At 33.0% G+C, this 25,332-nt stretch overlaps 1 protein-coding gene across 4 annotated transcripts in view; it reads right to left on the reverse strand.

The window, feature by feature from the left end:
- Window positions 1–25,332, reverse strand: part of LOC131429748 (dynamin) — a 1,035,717-nt gene that overhangs the window by 957,636 nt on the left and 52,749 nt on the right. For all 4 annotated transcript variants that reach the window (XM_058594080.1, XM_058594078.1, XM_058594079.1 and 1 more), the window contains exon 2: window positions 2,555–2,628. In XM_058594080.1, coding sequence (XP_058450063.1) covers window positions 2,555–2,628 — 74 coding nt within the window. The remainder of the gene's footprint in view (window positions 1–2,554; window positions 2,629–25,332) is intronic.

Consider the following 25,332-nt stretch of genomic DNA (forward strand, 5'->3'; position numbering starts at 1 on the left):
AATCCAGGCAAAGTGTAATAAATATATTAAATGTTTATATCCTCTTATAAACAGAAATTCTAAGCTCTGTCTAAAAAACAAATTGTTAATTTATAAACAAATTTTCAGACCAGCCATGCTTTATGCGGTACCAATTTGGTCAAGCTGTTGTTCCACCAGGAAGAAAACGCTTCAAAGGATTCAGAATAAAATTCTGAAAATGATTCTGAAGCGTCCTCCCTGGTTTAGTACAAATGAGTTACACAGACTCACAAATATAGAACCATTAGATGTAATGTCACATAATATTATAAGCAAATTCCGACAAAAATCGATGCAATCTTCAATTGAATCGATTCGCTCTCTGTATTAGTTAGTAAGTTAGTATATAAGTTCCTTTTCCCCATTACACAATACAAGTAGGTTTAAAATTTTCCCTACACAAAAATCTCAGAATTGCGGAAGCAAATGATGTCTTCATGGTAATAACCAAATCATATATATATATATATATATAACAGGGCTGAAAAGTCACCACTTGTGGCTGAACACCCAATTTAAATCTTAATAATTAAATTTTAACTCATATTCCAATAAATAGTTATTATAAAAAAAAAAAAAAAAAAAACGAAAAGGAAAACGTTGGGGTCTGGTTTTTTATATGTAGAAAGTGAGGGCAAAATTTAAAATTTGAAATAAAAAGGTGCAGCAGTTTTTGAATGACGATGGACACGGACTTCAAAACCTGCTTTCGAGCGTTTAAAGTTCGCGTCAATGGAAATAATTTATTACGCTAGGGAGCCCGTAGAATCTAACATTTTCAAAAAAATCATATTTTTTCTTTTATAATTTGTTATAATGAAACATTTCAAGAATATTTTGTCAAGTTTTTAAGTCAATCGAAGCAGAAATCTTGGGCCTGTGTGCCGAGCTCTTACTTCTTCGCAGTATGAGATGAACAAAGATGAAGGCCCATAACTTGCTTAGTTTTGTTCCGATAGCTTGGAAAATTTCACAGAATATTTTTGAAATGTTTTAGTATAAGGCTTTAACCTAATTTTGGTCGTTCGCCGGGTTATAATATATATATATATATATATATATATATATATATATATATATATATATATATATATATATATATATATATATATATATATATATATATATATATATATATATATATATATATATATATATATATATATATATATATATATATATATATATATATATATATATATATATATATATATATATATATATATATATATGTTTTTTAAAAAGTGTTAGACCCTACCTACCCCTTAAAAGAACGACTGACAAAAAAATAACATTCAAATATTTAGGATTTACTATCTAGGGTGAATTGAGAAAATTTCCAACCCGGGAAGATACTTCATTGTATCAGGCGTCGAACCCGATATCTTTACCAGTATCAGACAGTAATTCACCTGGCTTTTCCCGCCCACACTAGAGAAATGTTTCCGCTAGCCCTTGCTAGGAAAACACCTTCGTACTCGATGTTTTTTATTTAATACCGTCCTGATACGGAGCGAAAAAACAACAAGTGCTTTGCGGATGACTGCTCGGATACGAATGATCTTCCAAAGAGTTATCAAGCTAATTATTGCGCTCAATTTTGACCAACTAAGTATTTCAATATAAGCTACAATTCAAAAGTAATAATTGTATTTCCAATAAAAACTAGTCAGCCTTCAGATGCCAGATAGATAAAAACTATTTTTATACGGTTTCTGAAAGGTCGTGAAATAGGGAAAGTTTGAAGAGAAATCTGAGAGGGTGGCATTTTTAACACATTTAGTGTTCAAATTGCCTTACAAAAATAGAACTCTTAAACGTCAGAACGTAGCAACATACTACCTTCAGCAAAATCCCTATGAGTGTCTCATATATCATTATTTCGAGAAGTAAAAAAACACTACAGCCGAAAATAGCTAAAGTGCCGAAAAGGAGTGACGATTATCTGGCCATCAATAAATAGTCACCACTATTCTGTATTTTGATCGAAGCGAATTATTCCGATCGAATGTGAAAATTTGCGTTCTGTATTTCGATCGAAAGATGTTTTTTTTATGGAAAACTTGTCCTCGATTGAAACATAGAATGCAAAATTTCGCATTCAAATTCGAACGAAATACAGAATCGGGGCGAGTAATTATTTAGGGATTTTGGAATGGATTAATTATTTAGGGATTTTGGCATGGAAAACGGGTTGTACTAACTGCACATAGCTATTTCCTTATGTTTACGTTGTATCTTCGACTCATCAGTTCATTAGCAGTTTATGTTGAGCAGGAAGAATTATTGTGATGTCGAAGAAAGAATAAATGCCAATATGTCGTTTCCGCTTCTAGCTTGCTCTGAGTTGAAGTACGTTTTTCATTTTGCAAGAGTCTGTGATTATTATGCGATTATGCACATAAGCATTAGTTTACCAAGTTTTAAGGACTAATTAACTGATACAGTTTAAGTTTCATCGCTGATGTTTCAATTTAATTACCTTTGGAATAATAAATTTTATGTAAAAAATACTGACGTATTCAAAACATACCAATAGTTCCATTTATCAGCTGTAAGATAAGGGGTCGTCTGGTCACAATCCCGGATCCTCTAGGAAGAAAATCTCTGAAAAATAAAATTCACAAATTGACGACATCAGAATAAAAACAGTTAAGATTTATTATTTAATAAAGTAGTTATTCGAAAGCAGTTGAAATAAAAGGCGCCCATTTTGCTGAAGTCTGTCTTTTTATATGCCCCCAGAACTTCGTTGGGAGTCCATCTGAAGATGCACCCGAAAAAGCCTTGGCATTACATTCCTTTTGTGAAATTTGATCTTTCTGTTTCAACAGACTTCGTAACCGATTCTTGGCGTACATAATCATTGCATGGCTAGTACTACGATCCTACTGACACTATGACCTGGAAGAAGGTCGGGGCAAGAACATATGACAACTGGCTTGTAAGACCAGCGCCGTATGTATTGAACCGCCAACACGGGTGCTCCCGACTTCTCTAAATTTCTTCGCTCATACTATATGTTATCAATCGTGCTGACACGTACTTTTCACCTGCATACCAACCCGAGCAATACACCTCGAATTAGCAGATGACTTAAGATGAAATGTAGTCTCAAAAAAGGCGGGACCGCTTGAGTTGACCGAATCGTCGCACAAAGCATAACATGAAAAACCGAACCATAGTAACCAGGAATATTTTCAGTGATTGAGTGCAGTGGGCTTACCACTCGTTTTGTTCGCTTGTAAAAAAGACTCATTGATTCGTAATGGATTTTTGAATACTTCACACTGTGAATATACCCTAATTCAATCGTTATTGTTTGTGATTACTATTACTCTAGAACTATGAATCATCAGTAATTATGAGTGACTAACATGATGTTATATGTACATATATGTATTTTTCATCTAACTATTTTTTTCGACAAAGAACACTTTTTTTTTACTTCAAAATGGTACGTGGAATTTTCGAGATATGATTCTAAGATTCTACGTTTCGCGTTTACAAAAAAAGAGCATTTTGCAACAGACTATGCTGCAAAATCTAATAAAGAAACAAAAAATTGTCCAAGACATGTAATGTGCGTCTTTTCCTCAGCTTTCAAAAAAGCGATTCGATGAAACAAATTTTAAAACTAATTTCATGAAAAAAGTTAAAAATTAATAAACAAATAAAAAATTTCAAACTCGGGCCATTTTTTGTTCTTTTTTTAGTTGAAAAAAGAAGCCCTTAGGGGTTTAACTCAACCTTGCAAAGTTTCAGAATGGAAAGAATAATACTTTCGAAGTAGTGAATATTTCAATCACGACCCGCACGCTTAGAGCGTACCGCAGCGCAACTCGCTCGAATACGGGCTTAACTTGTCGACACATGTCGCGCCACTGATCGAATCCTAACTTTGACAGTTTATTGTTAGCCACGTTTCAGTTAAGATCGCGGTGTAAAAATAAATTCAAAAAACATTGTTGCAATCCGTATAACTTTAAGACTCATGTTAGCAAAAATAAAAAACATTCGTTGCGTCGGGTTATACCCTTCTTAATTTTTTGCAAGCTAATGTTTCGTGTGCACCGTGTGCTAACAATAAACGAATGCCCTATATGTAGTTAGTAATACTTACTATGTATACGCCTGAGTTTAGTAGCAAGCATGGATTCTCCATCAAAAGAAAAAATGAAGACAAGAAAACATTCAAGTATTTTCGGCATCTTTGACAGTAGTTCACCAGACCCTTCACGCCGTGGAGATGAAATTTATGTAAAAGTATTCACTTGACACGCAAGATAGAGCGCGGTCGATTTTCCTTATCGAATAAAAAACGGTTAAAATAAATTACTGGACAGGAATTACTGCCAACAAATTGCAATTGTGTCAATAGGATTGTAGCACTAGCTATGTAATCAAGGCTATGGTATGAATCGGCTGAAAGTCTGTTGAAATAAAAACACCAAATTCCACTATAAACGTAATACCAAGACTTTGTTTCGCTTGATGATGTTTATTCGAGTTTTTATTATCTATTACAATTATATGAAGATTTTGCCAAATACATTATGTTCAGTATAATGATCATTTTTTCATGAACATATATATTTTTGAAATCTGGTTCTGGCACCAAGTTATATAAATGTTATATTTTTAAATGTTCTACATGAACGATCATATTTGGCTTTGGTTGAATTTTTAGTTTTACTATAATTTTGAAATGCAAAAATTTGAAACCTATTATATGATATTTTACAGCCATGCATTATTGCTTCAGCAACGTCAATGCATTGAACTCAACAGACTTGGACATAGTCATATTAAGGAGTGTTTCGAAAAGTAGTTAACAACATTGACCACTTTCTGAGCACCAAGTGTGCAGAATTTTCTTTCGCGTTTCCGGATCAATTCGACTCATCATTGAAACGATAAACCGTACCGAAACCAATCGATTGCGTAGCTGTTATTGACATGTAAACAAACATGTCACCGCAAAACACGCTCCAAAAAATTGGCTTTCAGAATTATAACTGTTTGAATGTTGCTAACTACTTATCGATACACTCCTTATAAACGAGTTGGACATTACTATAGTATTACTTAGAAAATAAACGATTTCTTACAATACCCATTTTATTGTATTTAATTCGTTTTTATTTCAACACAAAGCCCAATGCTCAATAAATTCGTATCATTATTTGATATGTAATTTTTGCTTACGATATAATGGTACCGTGCTCACCGTGCATTTCTCACACTAAAATGGTAGAACGTACATCGAATATGACCGATACCATACATACAAACAACTTCTCTGTCCATCACACATTAGTCTTCTCGCTTTATTGAGCAATTTGACGTCTCAGTTACTCACACCGATGCAGAGTGCGCAGATCTATTCATATACATATATTAGAATGTGTGCGAGCCGAAGTCAAAGTTTGTTGTGGGTTCAATTTAACACTGAGGTTAAACATTTTTGACACATAATTATACACTGCGAAAAATGCATATAGAAGCAGAAGACAGTTCCATTACGTGATATAGAGTTTCATGAACGATTTTATGTCTTTCTCAACTGTTCTCTTAGCATTGCAGTGTTTTTATTGCATATATGTCTTCAATAATTGGCACGATGCGGCTCGAAAAAATTCACTGGGTTATTTCGACATACTCATACTAGCATTAACCTTTCAACTGCTGAAAATAGCCACACCAACACATTCGCACGCGGATTGGACTATACCTATTCTTCCGCTCAAGCACTGAGTAGGAGAGTGTTTATGTTTATAATCGTTTGTCACTTTCTTTACTGGTGCCAGTCGCTGGCTGGACATCGTACTTGAGCGGAACAATAGGTATATAGCGAGAAGACTAATGTTTGATGGACAGAGAAGATGTTTGGATGTATGGTATCGGTCGGGTGACGGCCAGGATGTAGACCATGTTCGATGTACGTTCTACTGTGTCTGACTGCATGTTAGCGTGTCTAATAACAAGGTCCAGAGTGACGAAATGGTAGCGCGTATGCACGGAATGCATAAGAACGCAGATTCGAGTCCTGTCTCTGAGCGTATCTTTTTCCAATAAATCATCTTTTCTGTTAGTTTTCCATTCATTTGGCTTCTTCAATATATGTTTCCACTCATCCATTGCAAAAAACTGAACTTAGTTATGGCGGCTTTACGTCAAACAAACTGAAATTAATAAATCGTTATTTAAAAATGCTAGATTGGAATGCTCGATCTTTAAAATTGAGTGAAGATGACATTTATTATTTTCTCACAAAAATCATATTGCTATTGTGACAGAAACATTTCATAAACCAAATGTCAAATTGAAAAGAAATCCACATTATGTGGTTCATCGGTTTGACAGGTTTACCATTTTCGTCCAACGGCAAATTAAACATCGAATTTTACCTTCTTTCTATACTACAGTTGAGCAATTCCAGAAATGCTTAGCAGATCATCAGACTCGACCTCGACGATTTGGATGAAACTTTGCACATGGCAGTATGGCAAACCATAAGTTTTGAACCGATGAAGAGGTCAATCCGACTAGCGACTGATTTTTAAAAAGTGCGTATGTATTTTTGCATTTCACAAAAATTGCCTTTTTCAAATCGTTGTAACTCGGAAACCGTTATTGTACAAAAATGGCGTTCTGGAAGAAGTTGTAAGGAATCGATTGGGCATATTTTTTTCTCAATAATTACAAAGTAATCCGAAAAAGTTAAATTTAAAAAAATCTGATTTTTAATTTTATTTTGATAATTTTTATTTCAGAGCAGTTATTAAAACCTACAGATTGATGGCTATCCCATCCGTGCCTTTTTAAAAATGAAGAAGTTACAGCTAAAACAGTTTACGGGTGCATGCAAATGATCAAGTTCTTCTCGTTGTAATTCGCAAACCGTTCATCTTACAAAAATGGTGTCCAGGAAGAAGTTGTAGGGAATCAATAGGGCACTCTAAAAACATATACATTGAAAAATAAAATTGATTTTTTTCTCAATAATTTCAAAATGAACCAAAAAAATATCAGGGTTTCGATTTTTACTTTTTTTTCCTTTCTCATATAGAAAGGCTATGCAATCACTGTGAAAATCGACTTTTTAACCGAGGCCCGCTCGACGAACTGAGCAAATGTCTGTGTGTGTGTGTGTGTGTGTCCGTGTGTGTGTATGTAACAAAAATATGCACTCACTTTTCTCAGAGATGGCTAGACCGATTTTCACAAACAAAGATTCAAATGAAAGGTCTTATGGTCCCATAGCCTGCTATTGAATTTCATTCCGATCCGGCTTCCGGTTCCGGAGATATAGGATGATATGTACAAAAAAAATGAAAAAAATATGCACTCACTTTGTTCTGAGATGACTGAACCGATTTTCACCAACTAAGATTCAAATAGAAGGTATTATGGTCCCATAGCTTGCTATTGAATTTCATTTGAATGTGACTTCCGGTTCCGGAGTATATGGAGTATATTATCTCTGGAACTACTCAACCGATTTTCGCAAACTGAGATTCAAATGAAATGTCTTATAATATCCTAAAAATTTGTAGAACATTTTATCTGGATCTGACTTCCGGTTCCGGAACTAAAGCGTGATAAGTGGAAAATTATCAATTTTATTAGTATTTTTCCATGAACGATGGTTAAAAACAGGTACAATCCCATAAAACTGTCTGAGAAATTCTTCTAGTTTGCAGAGCTTGTTAGTTTGTGGGCATGAAACCTTAATTCGGCACTACTGGTTCTCTCTTTTTCTGTTCCGAGAGCACCGAAAGTGGAAAAGAAAAACTCCTAAAACTAAATTCACTTCGATTTCTTTGCGATGTTTGAACCGATTTTCACAAATCTTGATTTGAATTAAAGCTCATACTGTATTTAAGGCCATCGTCCAAGTACCATGCGCGCGGGTGGTTTTAGGAAATTTTCGATGGAAATTTCGAAAAATTTGACAAAACCAAAAACATACAGACCTTTGAAATACATTTATCTATCTACAGGGTGAAAATGGCTGGAAAATTCGGAGGATTTTCCGAGTCTTATCAAAAATAGCTCTGAAAAATGAGTGTTTTTGTGATCTTTCACAATTATCTGGAAAAATAAAGCGATGACATAAACTTTTTTTTTCAAATAAACTTTATTATGGATACACAGATTACATTCGGACACATTTTTGGAAAACCTTTTCACGCTTTTCATAGAAAATCCACGAATTTCAAAAATTTCCACGAAATCGGTTATATGAAATTCGTTGATTTTCCATGAAAAGCGTGAAAAGGTTTTCCAAAAATGTGTCCGAATGTGATCCTTGTTGTCAGCATAAGGTTTTTTTTGAAAAAAAAATTCATTCCATCGAATTATTTTTTCAAATAATTGTGAAAAATTACAAAAAAAGCTCATTTTTTCAGCGCTATTTTTGATAAGACTCGTAAAATCCTCCGAATTTTCCAGTCATTTTCACCCTGTAGATAGATAAAAGTATTTCAAAGGTCTGTATGTTTTTGGTTTTGTCAAATTTTTCGAAATTTTCATCGAAAATTTCCTAAAACCACCCGCGCGCATGGTACTTGGACGATGGCCTTAAAGCTACTGTGAAATTTCATCCGGATCCGACTTCCGGTTCCGCAGTTACAGGGTGATGAGCGTCAAAGTTTTCAAATCGCCACATAGATTGACAATATGTACAACACCGAAAGAAGAAGAAAACACAAAACGAACAAGGCGTGCTGTGTTCTATTTCGTACACGTTGTGTAGTGATATCAACAATAATAATAATAATAATAATAATAATAATAATAATAATAATAATAATAATAATAATAATAATAATAATAATAATAATAATAATAATAATAATAATAATAATAATAATAATAATAATAATAATAATAATAATAATAATAATAATAATAATAATAATAATAATAATAATAATAATAATAATAATAATAATAATAATAATAATAATAATAATAATAATAATAATAATAATAATAATAATAATAATAATAATAATAATAATAATAATAATAATAATAATAATAATAATAATAATAATAATAATAATAATAATAATAATAATAATAATAATAATAATAATAATAATAATAATAATAATAATAATAATAATAATAATAATAATAATAATAATAATAATAATAATAATAATAATAATAATAATAATAATAATAATAATAATAATAATAATAATAATAATAATAATAATAATAATAATAATAATAATAATAATAATAATAATAATAATAATAATAATAATAATAATAATAATAATAATAATAATAATAATAATAATAATAATAATAATAATAATAATAATAATAATAATAATAATAATAATAATAATAATAATAATAATAATAATAATAATAATAATAATAATAATAATAATAATAATAATAATAATAATAATAATAATAATAATAATAATAATAATAATAATAATAATAATAATAATAATAATAATAATAATAATAATAATAATAATAATAATAATAATAATAATAATAATAATAATAATAATAATAATAATAATAATAATAATAATAATAATAATAATAATAATAATAATAATAATAATAATAATAATAATAATAATAATAATAATAATAATAATAATAATAATAATAATAATAATAATAATAATAATAATAATAATAATAATAATAATAATAATAATAATAATAATAATAATAATAATAATAATAATAATAATAATAATAATAATAATAATAATAATAATAATAATAATAATAATAATAATAATAATAATAATAATAATAATAATAATAATAATAATAATAATAATAATAATAATAATAATAATAATAATAATAATAATAATAATAATAATAATAATAATAATAATAATAATAATAATAATAATAATAATAATAATAATAATAATAATAATAATAATAATAATAATAATAATAATAATAATAATAATAATAATAATAATAATAATAATAATAATAATAATAATAATAATAATAATAATAATAATAATAATAATAATAATAATAATAATAATAATAATAATAATAATAATAATAATAATAATAATAATAATAATAATAATAATAATAATAATAATAATAATAATAATAATAATAATAATAATAATAATAATAATAATAATAATAATAATAATAATAATAATAATAATAATAATAATAATAATAATAATAATAATAATAATAATAATAATAATAATAATAATAATAATAATAATAATAATAATAATAATAATAATAATAATAATAATAATAATAATAATAATAATAATAATAATAATAATAATAATAATAATAATAATAATAATAATAATAATAATAATAATAATAATAATAATAATAATAATAATAATAATAATAATAATAATAATAATAATAATAATAATAATAATAATAATAATAATAATAATAATAATAATAATAATAATAATAATAATAATAATAATAATAATAATAATAATAATAATAATAATAATAATAATAATAATAATAATAATAATAATAATAATAATAATAATAATAATAATAATAATAATAATAATAATAATAATAATAATAATAATAATAATAATAATAATAATAATAATAATAATAATAATAATAATAATAATAATAATAATAATAATAATAATAATAATAATAATAATAATAATAATAATAATAATAATAATAATAATAATAATAATAATAATAATAATAATAATAATAATAATAATAATAATAATAATAATAATAATAATAATAATAATAATAATAATAATAATAATAATAATAATAATAATAATAATAATAATAATAATAATAATAATAATTATAATAATAATAATAATAATAATAATAATAATAATAATAATAATAATAATAATAATAATAATAATAATAATAATAATAATAATAATAATAATAATAATAATAATAATAATAATAATAATAATAATAATAATAATAATAATAATAATAATAATAATAATAATAATAATAATAATAATAGTAATAATAGTAATAATAGTAATAATAGTAATAATTCTAATTCTAATTCTAATTTTAATTCTAATACTAATGCTAATACTAATACTAATACTAATACTACTACTAATACTAATACTAATAATAATAATAATAATAATAATAATAATAATAATAATAATAATAATAATAATAATAATAATAATAATAATAATAATAATAATAATAATAATAATAATAATAATAGTAAAGCTAATAATAAAGCTTGCTTCAGATAGAATTGGAACAAAGACAATTGCCTGTATTTCAGTTATTTATTATTGAAATCAAGATCTATTTTTTATACAAATGTAGCGTTTTCTTCATACTTTTAAGGAAAAATACGGATAAAATTATTCGTTACGGTTTCGAAGGAATTCTCGAATTTTTCCTGTAACACGGCTCATTAGGCAGCGCACACCTTCTTCGTCCATCGCTTTAGTTATCTTATTCCATCAGGTCGTCATATGATTGATGTCTTTGACAACCCTTTCCCTGGCCTTGAGTCTCTTCTTCATGATTGCCCAGTATTTCTGAATAGGGCGGAACTGGGGGCAGTTGGGTGGGTTAAGGGTTTTCGGAACAAACTGGACCCCTTTCTCTGCATACCATTCTTGAACGACTTTGCCGTAATGACAGCTTGCCAAATCTGGTCAAAACATTACGGAATGGTCGTGAATTCAAATGAACGGCAAAATTCGTTTTTGGAGACACTTTTTTGGTATAGTTCCGATGTCATTGTCTTATTTGTAACGAAAACTTTCGTTTTTTTGCCACAGCTGCAAATGCCCTGCCAAATCATAAATTTTCTTGCAAATTTGTCGGCAAAAACCAATTTAAATTTGGCTGAACATCTCCCCGAGCCGTTGGAAAGTAAAATTGTTGATCTGGGATTTGCCCGAAGTCAGCCTTGACATAGGTTTCATCATCCATCAGATAAAAACCGTCGAACTTGGTCAGCATCTGGTCATATAGTTTCCGAGCACGAATTTCGACCACACTATTCTGTTTTATGGTTTGATTTGGCTGTTTGCTAGCTCGATACGACTTGATTCCTTCCCGGAGTCGAATTCTCCTCACGGTACTATGGGCAGCACCAAATTTTCTGGCCAAATCACGGTGCGACAGATTAGGATTGCTCATAATCGTCTTCAAAATCTTACCACGCAGTTTCCGGTCGACAGTTCCACTCCGACGATTGGCTTGAGGATTCCGAATCGTCGTCAATGTTTCCTTATACCGTTTGATAACGCGCCATACGGTATTTCTGGGCAAATTCAACTGCTTAGCTAGCCTGGATGCAAACCACAATGGATTTTCCAAATAACTGTGCACAATTTTTTCCCTTCTTTCGGCTTCCATGTTGATTGTTTACAAAGTACAGTCGATTTGCGGAATGTCAAATATCATACGTGAAGCTGACAAAATTCCCAACACGTGGGCGCCAAGAGCTTCCAAATCCGTCCACCAGGAGCGCCATAATATGAGCAAAAGTTTGTTCCAATTCTAAATAAAGCAAGCTTTAATAATAATAATAATAATAATAATAATAATAATAATAATAATACTAACAATAATAATAATAATACTAATAATAATAATAATAATAATAACAATAATAATAATAATAATAATAATAATAATAATAATAATAATAATAATTTTTTGTATTCAGTCGTCGTCAAGATCGGACGTGTTTTTCATTCGCTCCCAGTGCCGCGCGCGAAATATTATTTGTTGTTTATTTTAACTGTTTTTAGTTGTGTAATCAACATGAGTTGTGAAATTTGTGCACTGGATACCTCCGTCGACACAATCATGTGGACATGCGTTGGCTGCCCTCGAAAATTTCACGCGGCTTGCATCGGTGTTACCATTCAGCGCGGTTCTCTCAGGAAGAGAGACGAAAAAGCAGATATTAATTCTTATGTGCTGCCATGTTGCGAGGTATGTCAAGAATTACTACAAGTAAAGATGCATTATAGCAGCCTTGTTGAGCAACAAAAACTGCTGGAGAAGCAACTTCAGGCTAACACGGAAGTGCTGCATAAGTTTGCTTTTCAACAGGAGAAGCCAACTGTAATACATGAGGCGATTGACGGACTAGAAGTCTTACTCACTACCATAAAAAATGAGCTGATCGCACTAAATAAAAATAGCAGTTTGCCGGGAAGTGTGACAAGTATTAAAAATCACATGACTGCACTGCTAGATACAGCTTTAAAATCGACAAAGGAAAGTGTGTTCTCGACACTGCAAACCGTGACGTCAGAATTTTCTTCAAATTTGCGAGACCTGAGTAACGAAATAAGTCAACTCAGCCAGCTATCACTTGACACAGCAACCTGTTTACCTAACAATCCGAATTCTAAGGCCGAGTTGGACATTCTAGAGGAGTTGAAGTCTTTATCAACAAATATTGCTGGAATCCAAATTGCTGTATCATCATCGTCGACACCTGACGCATGCCCCAGTTTGGATGACGAATTGAACTGTAAAAAACCCGACTATTCTGGATGGCGTTTATTAGGCACCAAAAAAGTATGGAAAGCTGATTGGAGTGAGTACGACGCACGCCAATCTAGGTTCCGACGTCAGCAAAATGAGGCTGAGAAGTCAAGAAGGCGCAAAAAGCGAAACTCAAGAAAAAATTACAATAACAGATCCAATATTCTTTCAACGCATCATTCATCTACAAAACGATATTGTAATAACATGATTAGTCACAACATGAATAATAATTGCAATAACTATAATAACAACAACTACAACAACAGCCGAAATAATCTTCCACCTGATAGAATACTTCTTGCTGCAGCTAAGGATCGATTTTCGGGACCACCAACAAATTACAGACCTACAATTAATTTTCAAAGAGGACCGACGATTAATCCTTATCGAGAGCACAACCTGCAACTAACGATGCCGAATCAAATGTCTGCTGAATGTTCGTCAACTGATACGTGCGTGGCGTGTCGTGCTCAACATTAGTGTTTTCGGCAATTTTGACGCATTACCCAGAAGAAGAGAATAATGACAATATTATCATAAGTCAACAAGCATGTTCAATAAGATCTCCTCATCTAGCGTCGTCGACAGAAATCGTAGCATATTGTCAAAATTTTAACCGTATGAAGAGCGCACTTAAGATTAATGAAATGAAATCCATAAAAATATTTTAGGGTGTTCGTATGGAATTATTCTAGCAACCGAAACTAGTTGGGATGAAAGCGTTAAGGTAGCGCTTCGCCGTGGTCAGGTCGAAGCGAGACAACTCACTGCTTCCTCTTGCTTTGTCGCCGAAATTTCACCCTAAATTGCAAACCCGATTCACGAAAAATCAAAAACATACGATTGTAGGTAAATGATTTTACTATGCATTTGGCGAAAAATATCAGTTAGAAAGCTTTTCTTTCGCGAGATTTCGTGCGAGTTTTGTTAAAATTTGGTTTTCTTTTTTCCTTTTCTCGCTATAAACAACTTGCATATGTAGGGATGTGCTACGTTTTCAACAAAGCGTCAAAGCTAGTAGCGATGAAAATCTTTACTGATTTCTGGTTCTACTGAAACATGAATAGAAATTATTTTACAAAGTAATAACACTTACTTACATTTTCTACTCATCTATATTCAACGTTTACGCAGAGAGAACGGACAACGAAAACAAAAGAAATGTTGTTAGCGTCTACCGCATGTAGCATTTTGCACACCCCAATGCATGCGTTGACATTGTGTGCGTGCGAAAGAATAAGGAAAAACTCATTTATTTTTATAACTCGCACGAAATCTTTCGATAAAAATGTTTATCAGGAACAAATTATATACAAATCGATAGAAAAATTAATTATCTAGAATCGTATGTTCTTGGAATTTCCGTTTTCTTCCCCGTTTTCTCACAATTTTTGGTAAAGTGCTTGAAACCCCGGGATAGGCAGCGAACTCCCGTGACCACGGCGAAGCGCTACCTTAACAGCACGGAAGCCTTCGGAAACATTTACAACGTTTTTAGAAACGATCGTGAGCTCCATACATCTGATAAAAAATCGGGGGGAGGTGTTCTTATTGCTGTTTTAGCAGAATTTGACGCCGAAATGATAACCACTACGAAATTTAAAGAATTTTTGAACACGTGTGGGTAAGAATTCATTTAGCAGGTGAAACACATATTTTTGTTTCAGTATATTTTCCTCCTAACAATGTCCAAAAAGCCACATATGAAAAGTTTCTGCATGTTGCTGATGAAATAATTACTAAGCTTCCATCGGATGTTAAAGTTCATATATACGGAGACTTTAATCAGCGCAATATCGACTTTATTCAAGACGCTGAAAATGATAGCATATTACTACCTCTCGTTGGGGAGAATAAAACACTTCATTACTTATTCGACAAAATATCCGGTTTAGGTCTTAATCAAATTAATCATGTAAAAAATCAGCAAAACTGTTATTTAGATTTTTTATTTACTAATATTCACGATGATTTTCGTGTAACAGAATCACCAACTCCAATGTGGAAAAATGAAGCTTTTCATACAGCAATCGAATTCTCAATATTTATACATCAGATTAATAGACCCGACGACTACGAGTATGAGGAGATTTTCGATTACCACTCAGCAAATTATGATAGTATTAGTCGTAAGCTAAGAGAAATAGATTGGCAAGACCTCCTTAGAAACGAAGGAAATGTCGAAATTTCAGTCGAGATTTTCTACGCACGGCTGTACGACATAATAAATGAACATGTCCCATTGAAGAAAATTAGGCGACAAGATAATTCAAAGTATCCTGTTTGGTATAACGAGCATATTAGAAACCTAAGAAATCGAAAACAAAAAGCTCATAAAAAGTACAAAAGAGAAAATAATAGTGACAATTTATCGAATTACATACACATCTGTGACCAACTAAGTTTAGCAATTGATACCGCATTCAAAGAGTATAACTCAAGTACTGAACAGGAAATAAAGTCTTCTTCAACTAAATGTGAAAAAATGCAGTAGAATAACATTCAGTAAAAAACGAAATACACCTGACTTAATACTTACTCTTGGAAGTCAAACAGTTAAAAAATGCGAAAGAATTAGGGACTTAGAAATAATACTAGATTCTAAAATGACTTTTGTTGACCATTATAATACAATCATAAACAGAGCCAATAACATGCTAGGATTCATAAAACGATTTTGTTACTGTTTTCACGATCCGTATACAATTAAAACATTATACATTGCCTATGTTCGGTCAGTACTAGAATACTGTAGCTTAGTTTGGTCACCTTACTTAATCACTTGGGAAGATCGAATTGAATCAGTTCAAAAACAATTTTTGTTATTTGCACTTCGTAAATTAGGTTGGACAAGACTTCCTCTTCCGTCCTATAAAGCCCGCTGTATGCTGATCAGTATTCGAACATTAAAAGAACGCAGAGAATTTTCAATGGTCTCATTTGTAAATGACATTGTCTCGAATCGCGTAGATTCCAGTCAACTCCTGTCCGAACTAAATTTTTACATACCATCTTGGCCTTTAAGAAATCGAAATATTTTTATTACAAACCACCAGCGAACAAACTATGCAAAAAATGGGCCAATAAATCAATTGATGGATGTATACAACAAGCATTCAGAAGCAGTCGATTTCACTATGTCAAAAAACAAACTAAAGCAATATTTCAGTTCTATTCGGTAAGCCAATTATAATTATTTAACTCATAATAAATTATACATTATTTAGTGATCTATTTAGAATAGTTTACTAATTTAAGACGATTATTGTAATTATCCTTATGATGTACTTTTGATTGACGACAAATAAATAAATAAATAAATAAATAATAATAATAATAATAATAATAATAATGATAATGATAATAATAATGATGATGATAATAATAATAATAATAATAATAATAATATAATAATATAATAACAATAATAATAATAATAATAATAATAATGATAATAATTATGATAATAATAATGATGATGATAATAATAATAATAATAATAATAATAATAATGATAATAATAATGATAATAATAATGATAATAATAATGATAATAATAATGATGATAATAATAATAATAATAATAATAATAATAATAATAATAATAATAATAATAATAATACAGATTAATCTGTACATATATGTATGTACAAGGTGAGATGAAAAAACTGCAACAAAGTAAAACGCCATAATTTTTTCATTTTTTTTAAATTTTATTGAATGAAAGCAAAAAATGTCGGAAATAACATCAAATTTGAGAATCGGTTTAGATTTGTTCGAATTGGCCACCTTTGGCACGAACTATGGCCTTCAAACGGCCAATGAAACCATCACACGCTGCCCGAAAGTGGCTCTGCGGTATTTTGTCCCATTCTCGGCGAAGCGCTTGCTTGAGATGATCGACACTTTGGTATTTTTTAGTGCCAACCTTGCTTTCCAAAATACCCCAGGCACAATAGTCCAACGGATTGGCATCCGGAGATTTTGGTGGCCATTGTGCGGTGGAAATGAAGCGAGGAACCTCATTTCTTAACCATTCTTGGGTGGCGCGTGCTGAGTGCGATGGTGCTGAGTCCTGTTGGAATGTCCAAGGTCTGCGGCCGAAATGTTTGCGTGCCCAGGGCTTCAGAACTCCCTCCAAAATATTTTCGCGATAGATTTGCGCATTTATTTTGACCCCACGGTCGATGAATACGAGCGGCGAGCGACCATCGGCTGTTATGGCGGCCCACACCATCACCATGGCCGGCTTTTGAGTTCTGGTGGCCAACCGAAGTTGCAAATTTTCAGCTGACCTCTCTGGCAAGTAAACACGATCATTTTGTTTGTTTACAAACTGCTGGATAACGAATGGTTTCTCATCGGAGAAAACCAAATTCGGCAGTTCACCACTTTCGGCCAAGCGAAGCAACTCTTTAGCTTTTTCGAGTCTAACTTTTTTTTGCGCATCAGTAAGATCTTGCACTTTTTGGAACTTCAATGGCTTTAGTCCAAGCTCATTTTTCAATATTTGCCGAATGGCATATTGCGATATGTTCAGCTCACGAGCCATTTTTCGGCCACTGCGACGCGGATTTCGTTCAATTCGCTTCTTCACTTTTCGAACCATTTCTGCCGATGTTGCTGTTTTTTTTCGTCCACTTCCTTGACGTCGGGCTACGCTACCAGTATCACGGTAACGAGCGATGGTACGAGACACAAAAGATTTATTCACTTTTAAATGCTGGAGGGCTCTAACGATAGCCACTTGTGGTTTTCCAGCCAAATGCAAAGCAATCACACTATCACACTTGAATTCCATCACAAATAACTTTTTTTCTGAAAAATTCCCACCAAAATGCTTTTGTGCGCTTGTAAATAATATAATGAGCTGTCACTAGAATAAATCTGACAGCTGTGGGACGAGCGGTTTAGAAATGACAGCAGTCTGAAGTTGGTTGCAGTTTTTTCATCTCACCTTGTATAAATGAAATACAGATTAACCTGTATATATGGCAACCCTGTATCGCATGGCATATTTTCACACGACCCCATACTAGTATAAAGATGTGTTCAACATCATCACATTCGCTTTCGCATTGCCGTTCGTAATTGAATGTGTTAGTGACGGTACAAATCTGCCTTTTTCCGGTTTTCGGTGCCATCTAGCTGACGGTGTCTCGTACGTTCAGGGTAGCTGCTTTAACTTTAGTTACGCTATTTCTTTTTTTTTGCATAAATATCAGTTTATTAATCCTATTTTTTGTGTATTACATCAACATTTTACAGTACAAGTGTTTTGACCCTTTGGTCTTTCATCTTTGTTGTTAATACGATTCGTTATTAATAATAGGTGTTTTAGTTACTCTTGTTTTACATACTAATGTTTAATCATAATATTTATTTTAATTATTTATAAAATATCTACCTACTTACAACTATCCCTAACCTTATACGTACAAATTTTGATTTATTTGTATTTCAGAGATTGAGCACCTCTCTTCGAATTTTGTGCAGTATTGTTCGAATTTTTGTTCTAGTATATCCAGGGAGACCATCTCATGTACTTCACTAGCCCTTGTCCAAGGGGGTAGATTTAGAATCATCTTAAAAATCTTACTTTGAATGCGCTGAAGCCTAAGTTTGTGTGTTCGTGCACAGCCCCGCCAAACAGGGACTGCGTATTCAATTGCGGGGTAGATGATTTGTTTATAGACAGCCATCTGATTCTTCAGGCACAGTTTAGATGTTCTACAAATCAGCGGATACAGAGACCTAATGAGTATGCTGCATTTTTGAACGATTTTGTCAACATGTGACCTGAATATCAGATGTCTGTCAAAGGTGAGTCCTAGATAGATAACTTCGTCGGACCATTGGATGACCTCATCACCGAATCGTATTTGGCATTCGTCTGATGGAACAAGTGTTGGAGATCTTGAATGAACCCGGAAGAGGTGGAATGTCTGATGTAAAAATGTTGTATAGAATGGGACCTAGGATACTTCCTTGGGGTACACCAGCAGGAATAGTAAATTTTTCTGAAAGTGCATTATTCAGAGAAACATGGAATGCTCTATCAGCAAGATAATTTTTGATAATTTTAATAAGATACATGGGAAAATTATACCGATGCAGTTTAAACACCAGGCCATCGTGCCACACATTATGGAATGCCTTTTCAATATCCAATATTGCCATGGCTGTCGTTTTGGACACTGATTTGTTTTGCTGGATGACGTTGTTAACCCTTGTGAGTTGGTGGATGGTGGATCTTCCTTTCCGGAACCCAAACTGTTCTTCCAGTAATACATCCTGTTCATCTGCGAAAGCAAGAATTCGCCTTTGTATTGACTTTTCAAACAGCTTGGATAGGGCAGAGAGTAAGCTGATGGGCCGATAGCTCTTGGAAAAGGAAGGATCTTTCCCCGGTTTCAAGACTGGGATAACTTTAGCTAACTTCCACTTTGAAGGGAAGTAACCAAGCTCCCAGCACCTGTTAAAAAGTTTAGCTAAGAAGACAAATGAGCGAATATTCAAATGTTTCAGCTCAATGTTGAATGTGTTGTCGAAACCCGGGGCCTTCATATTTTCGGATTTTTTCACAATAGCCATCAGCTCATTCGCAGTGACTCTACTTTCCTCAGGAACTAAGCTGTCTGATTGGTCAACCTCAGCTACTCTATCTGCAACGGCTCTTTCATGTGGACTAACAATGTTGAGTCCTAAATTGTGAGAACACACAAACTGCTGGCCTAGCGCATTTGCCTTCTCTACTGGTGTGATTAAAGGAATTCCTTCAGCTGCGTCCTGGGGTGGCAGCAGAGGAGGAATAGGCTTCGGTTTTTTCTTAAGCACCTTCGTTAAGGACCAGAAGGGCTTTGAATGTGGGAGAATTTCTCGAAGCTTTTGCTGGAAGTTCCTGTTGCGAAGCTCAGATATCCTTTCCTGGATTATCCTAGTTAAGTTGTTATAAGAAGTCTTCCTATCTAGGATGCCAGTTCGTTGATACTGCCTCCGGTAGATATTTCGAAGTCGGATGAGTTTCTTGGTGACACTGTCAATTTGAAGAGAGGAACTCGGCATATGTTGTACTGGAACCGTTTTATCACGAGCAACTGTGATTGAATGCTGGAAGGAAGATAGAGCTGCATCGATTTCCATCGGGGAATCAAGTGGCAAATCGATATTAATAAGTTGGTCGGCGATTTGTTGAAATTGGACCCAATCGGTGCGATAGTAGTTCCTCCGAGGTTGAATAGGCACTGTTTCTGGTGAAGATCCCAACGTCAATATTACTGGAAAGTGGTCAGAAGAGAGCTCGTTGAAGACAACCGGAGAGCTGTCTATGGCGATGTTGCTGATGGATATATCCAAAATGGAATGAACTCCCGATCTGGAAAGTCGCGTTGGTTGATCCGGAGCGAGGATGTTGTACTGTCCAGCTTCGTAATCTTCGGCAAGTACGAATCCGTTTCGATTCTGTCTTTTGTTTCCCCACAGCTCATGCGTTCAGGTCGCCAGATGAATTTGTTCTGTCGTCGAGTGAGCATAGCCAGATCTCGCTTCAATGATGCACACGTACCATCTCGAAGATTGATTTGTTTGGGGCAGTACGCTGCAATGATGATGATGGGTCTCATCATCGTTGTAATCTTAATTCCGATGGCTTCTATAAGTTGCAATTTAAAGGCTGACAGAAGCCTGTGCTGAATGGATCGTTTAACGGCAATGGCAACTCCCCCTCCTCTGGTAGTTGTCCTGTCGAGCCTGTGAATCCTGTAATTGAAAATAAAAATAGAAATTTCAGGTTTAAGATGAGTCTCAGTTAAAATAGCAATATCGGCGTTCTTCTCTTCAAGAAAGTCGGATAACTCAGCAGTTTTGCTCCTGAGTGAGCAAGCATTCCAATTTACTACAACCAACTCATTATATTGCATATTCGATGATGAGTTTGCCTAAGGCGTTGATTTGATCTAACCGCGTTCTGCAGTTTCGTAGTTTTGTTGTCATTGTTTCAAAAATGACGATCAGTAGTTCAGCAGAGAATAAATCACCAGAGTCATCCTTTGCTTGTGGTTGATTATTGCCCCATCCAGGAGGGATTTTTGAGGAAGATTCTTTTTGTGATCCAGCGGCTGAATCTTTTGGATTGCTGCGAGGAAGTGGCGGCAAATTCGCAATATCTCTCTTCGGTGGGAGCCGTGGGAAATTAATTTCATTTTTCTGTGGAACATTCTTGCGCGTTGATTGTTTACGGGACGCCTGTTGTCGAATTTTTGTGAACTCAGCACGTTTGGGTCACGATTTGCTAGTAGATGGATGGTCGCCATCACAGTTCACACATTTTACAGCGATGTCATCTAATAGGCAATCGTTGGTATTGTGTGGTTCGGCACATTTCCCGCACAGACTTTTCATGTGGCAATTCCTCGCTCCATGGCCGTAGTTCAAATAGTTCGTGCACTGTGTGACATCCCGATGTATCGGTTTATACTTTTGCCATTCGATGATTATGTGAAATAACGATTTAATCGTTTTCAGTTGACTCATGGTGATGGAGCCCTTCTCCAGATGAATCAGGTACAGTTGATCTCTAAACTTTTTGTCGCTTCATTTTAAACACCATCATAGGCTTTAATCCAGCCTCCGACAGTGCCTGCTTTAGTTCGGTTTCCATCATGTCAGGTAGTCCTCGAAGTACAACCTTCATAGGTTTGTTGGCGGGAATATCGTGTGTGAAGTATTCCGCTTTTGTCTGCTTCAGATAAAATTCCACTCCTTTGTAGTGGTTCAAAGCCGGAACAGTTATTTTGTAGCCTTCAGTACATAAACGGATTGTTGCCTGTAGTCCTTTGCTGATCAGTGTGTTGAAATCCGAGCGTAGAGTTGGTGGGAAGCCCTTCAGGTAGAAAGGCGGCATTTTTTCCTTCTTCTGCAGTTCCTCTTCCACATCAACTGGCAGATCAGCATATTGGTTTTTACTCAGAAAACGGTCGTTTACCTGTACATCACTTGACTTCAGACGCTTAGCATCCTTTGGATCATTCTCGGATCTATGGCGCGTTTTACCCATAGCTTGGGTACCCAAGTAACAATTTTTGTTACGCTAGCTTGTTTGTGACTAGTTTGCAACCAGATATTTGAGTGATTGTTACTAACATCTAACCACTTGCATGACTCAAAAAGCGCAGTTTCTACTAGTTGTTAAGTCGGCTAAAAATATGTTGTCGTTACGTTGTTATGCCATACTGAAATAACTTATCTTTTCATAACTTGAAAAAAACTTGTTTCCAAGTAAACTAGTTGAAACTTAGTCACCATCGACATTATAAACATTGAATGAATCCAGAATACTTTTCTATCATCAATAAAAAAGCAGAAGAGTACTTTAAGTCACAAACTTGATACAAGGTACAAATTTCACAACGATCCAAAAATTGTCGAGCGGAATTCAAGTTTACTTAACTGTTTTTTATGCGCCTTCAATCAAAATCTGTTTATGAAGATATAAAAAATAAACAACAAAATAACCCTATGTTCAGAATGCTCAAAATTATTCCAAGTAGAGTGATTTCTCATCATTTTAAATTCATATATCATGAGAACTATAATATTATCACATTCGATGTTCAGTCCCTATATTATTTTCTTCGTGTTTATGACAGTGCATAGAACAAAAATGACTATTCTGCCTTTCACTATTTTCGGCAAAAAGTAGTTTTGAAGAAAGTAATATCCTGGTTTTATTTACGTTTCATACACTTCTTGAGACTTCATATTGTGTTCGCCATATTCAAGCCAACAAAGGCGGTTTTGTTTGCATTTTAGTTATCATAACGTTGGGAAAACTTAACGATAACTACTTGAATTAATGAAGAAATTATATGTTATAATCTTATCATATCTAAGTTATTGCTATATCAATTCACAGTAACGATTCACATATACGTTAACGTATTTATGATGGTTTCGCAACGAAAAATAAACCTTTTTTCAACTAGTAGCTAAAAACATAGCTGTGATTAAAGATATGTTAGAATCAAGTAACGATAACTTACAAATGATAGTTAGTTTAATGTTTACGTTATAAAGAAACACTGCTGTCACCTTGTTTTAACCAGTATAACATAAAAAACATGTTCGTGCTCTTGTTGCAACACAGTTGAGTTAAGTGGTATCAAAACTAGTTATGGGTTGCTACTATTGAAGTCAAATAAACTTATTTTCAACTAGTGGCTAGAAGCATTGTTGTGATTGAAAATATGTTTGGATTAAGTAACGATAGCTTATAAATTATATTTAATTCAATAAGACACAAAGATGTTATGATTGGAAACCTAAATAACTATTTCGTAACTTGTCATGTTGTGATGAAACATTGCTGTCACCATGTTTTAACCAGTATAACATAAAACACATATTCGTGCTCTTGCTGCAACATAGTTTGGACTTTGTCGTATCAGAACTAGTTGCGGATTGCTACTTGGATAGGTAGACAACTGCGAATAAAAAATAAAACAAAACCGAAATTAGTCGTAGTAGGTTATTCGTCTATCCACATCGAGTGTTAGATGACGAATGACTCACATCACATTTCATTTTATACCTGCTACTGGTAACGGTGTAGGGACGTCCCCTTTGTTAGAATTCCTTTGATGTAGGCAGAACGGGAAACAGTGAAACGATATAAAAGAGAGAGTTAGTATAGCAGCAGCCAGTAATACTGAATTGGCTGTCGAGCTGTTAACAGCATCTTGTGGAATTTTTACGCAGAAACACGCACACAGGAGGAAGAGTTAAGAGCAAGGCTGGTCGGCAGTTCCCAGTTGGCAAAATCCATCGTCTGCTCCGGAAGAGAAACTACGCAGAGCGTGTCGGTGCCGGTGCATCGGTCTATCTGGCGGCAGTGATGGAGTACTTGGCTGCCGAAGTGTTGGAATTGGCCGGTAATGCTGCCCGTGACAACAAGAAAACGAAAATCATCTCTCGCCATCTGCAGCTGGCCATCCGTAACGATGAGGAGTTGAAAACCCCGTCCTTTTCAGGACGACCACATCACTGTGATAAAGAAATATTTAGGATTGCTTTAAGTTTAGCCAGTTCTGATACGCCTGGAAAGTAGAATGCGCAAATCAAGTGGAAACATTTGTTCATCTCTTTCATTTGTTCAACTCTGTTTCGCACGACATATTTGTATTCTAGTATAAAGATGTGTTCAAAATCATCACTTTCGCTTTCGCATTGCCGTTCGTAATTGAATGTGTTAGTGACGGTGCAAATTAATTTAGCTTCCATCTTGATGAATCTTTTGGTAGGAAATATTGAGATCTGATATGGTTCTCGTGTGTGTCTTGTTTCAGCAATGGGCCTTGCTGGACTTTTTGGCTGCCTTTCTACCGATTTTCGGTGTCATTGTGCCGACGGTGTCTCGTGCATTCAGATCGGGAAACAGTGAGACGACATGTCCTCGATGTTGCTCTCGTGTGTCTTGTTTCGGGAACAGTTGCTCAGCAAATGGTAGGAAAAATGAACCACTCAACTTTTATATGAATGCTCTTGTATAGATTCAGACATCTCGCGTTCTGATTGGCTGGTGCTTTCATGGGTTAAATCAAACAGGTTTTTCAATAGTGTACTATTGAAAAACTTCAATGTTGTTGCAATACACGTTCAAGTTAAAAATTTTCGGTTCTATTGGTAGTTAGATTATATAAATCCTTCTACAGATCACTGAGCTATGAGCTTTCAAAATACGAGAAAGCCAAACGCGCC

The sequence above is a fragment of the Malaya genurostris genome, chromosome 2 (genome assembly GCF_030247185.1).
Source record: "Malaya genurostris strain Urasoe2022 chromosome 2, Malgen_1.1, whole genome shotgun sequence".
Lineage (NCBI taxonomy): Eukaryota > Metazoa > Arthropoda > Insecta > Diptera > Culicidae > Malaya > Malaya genurostris.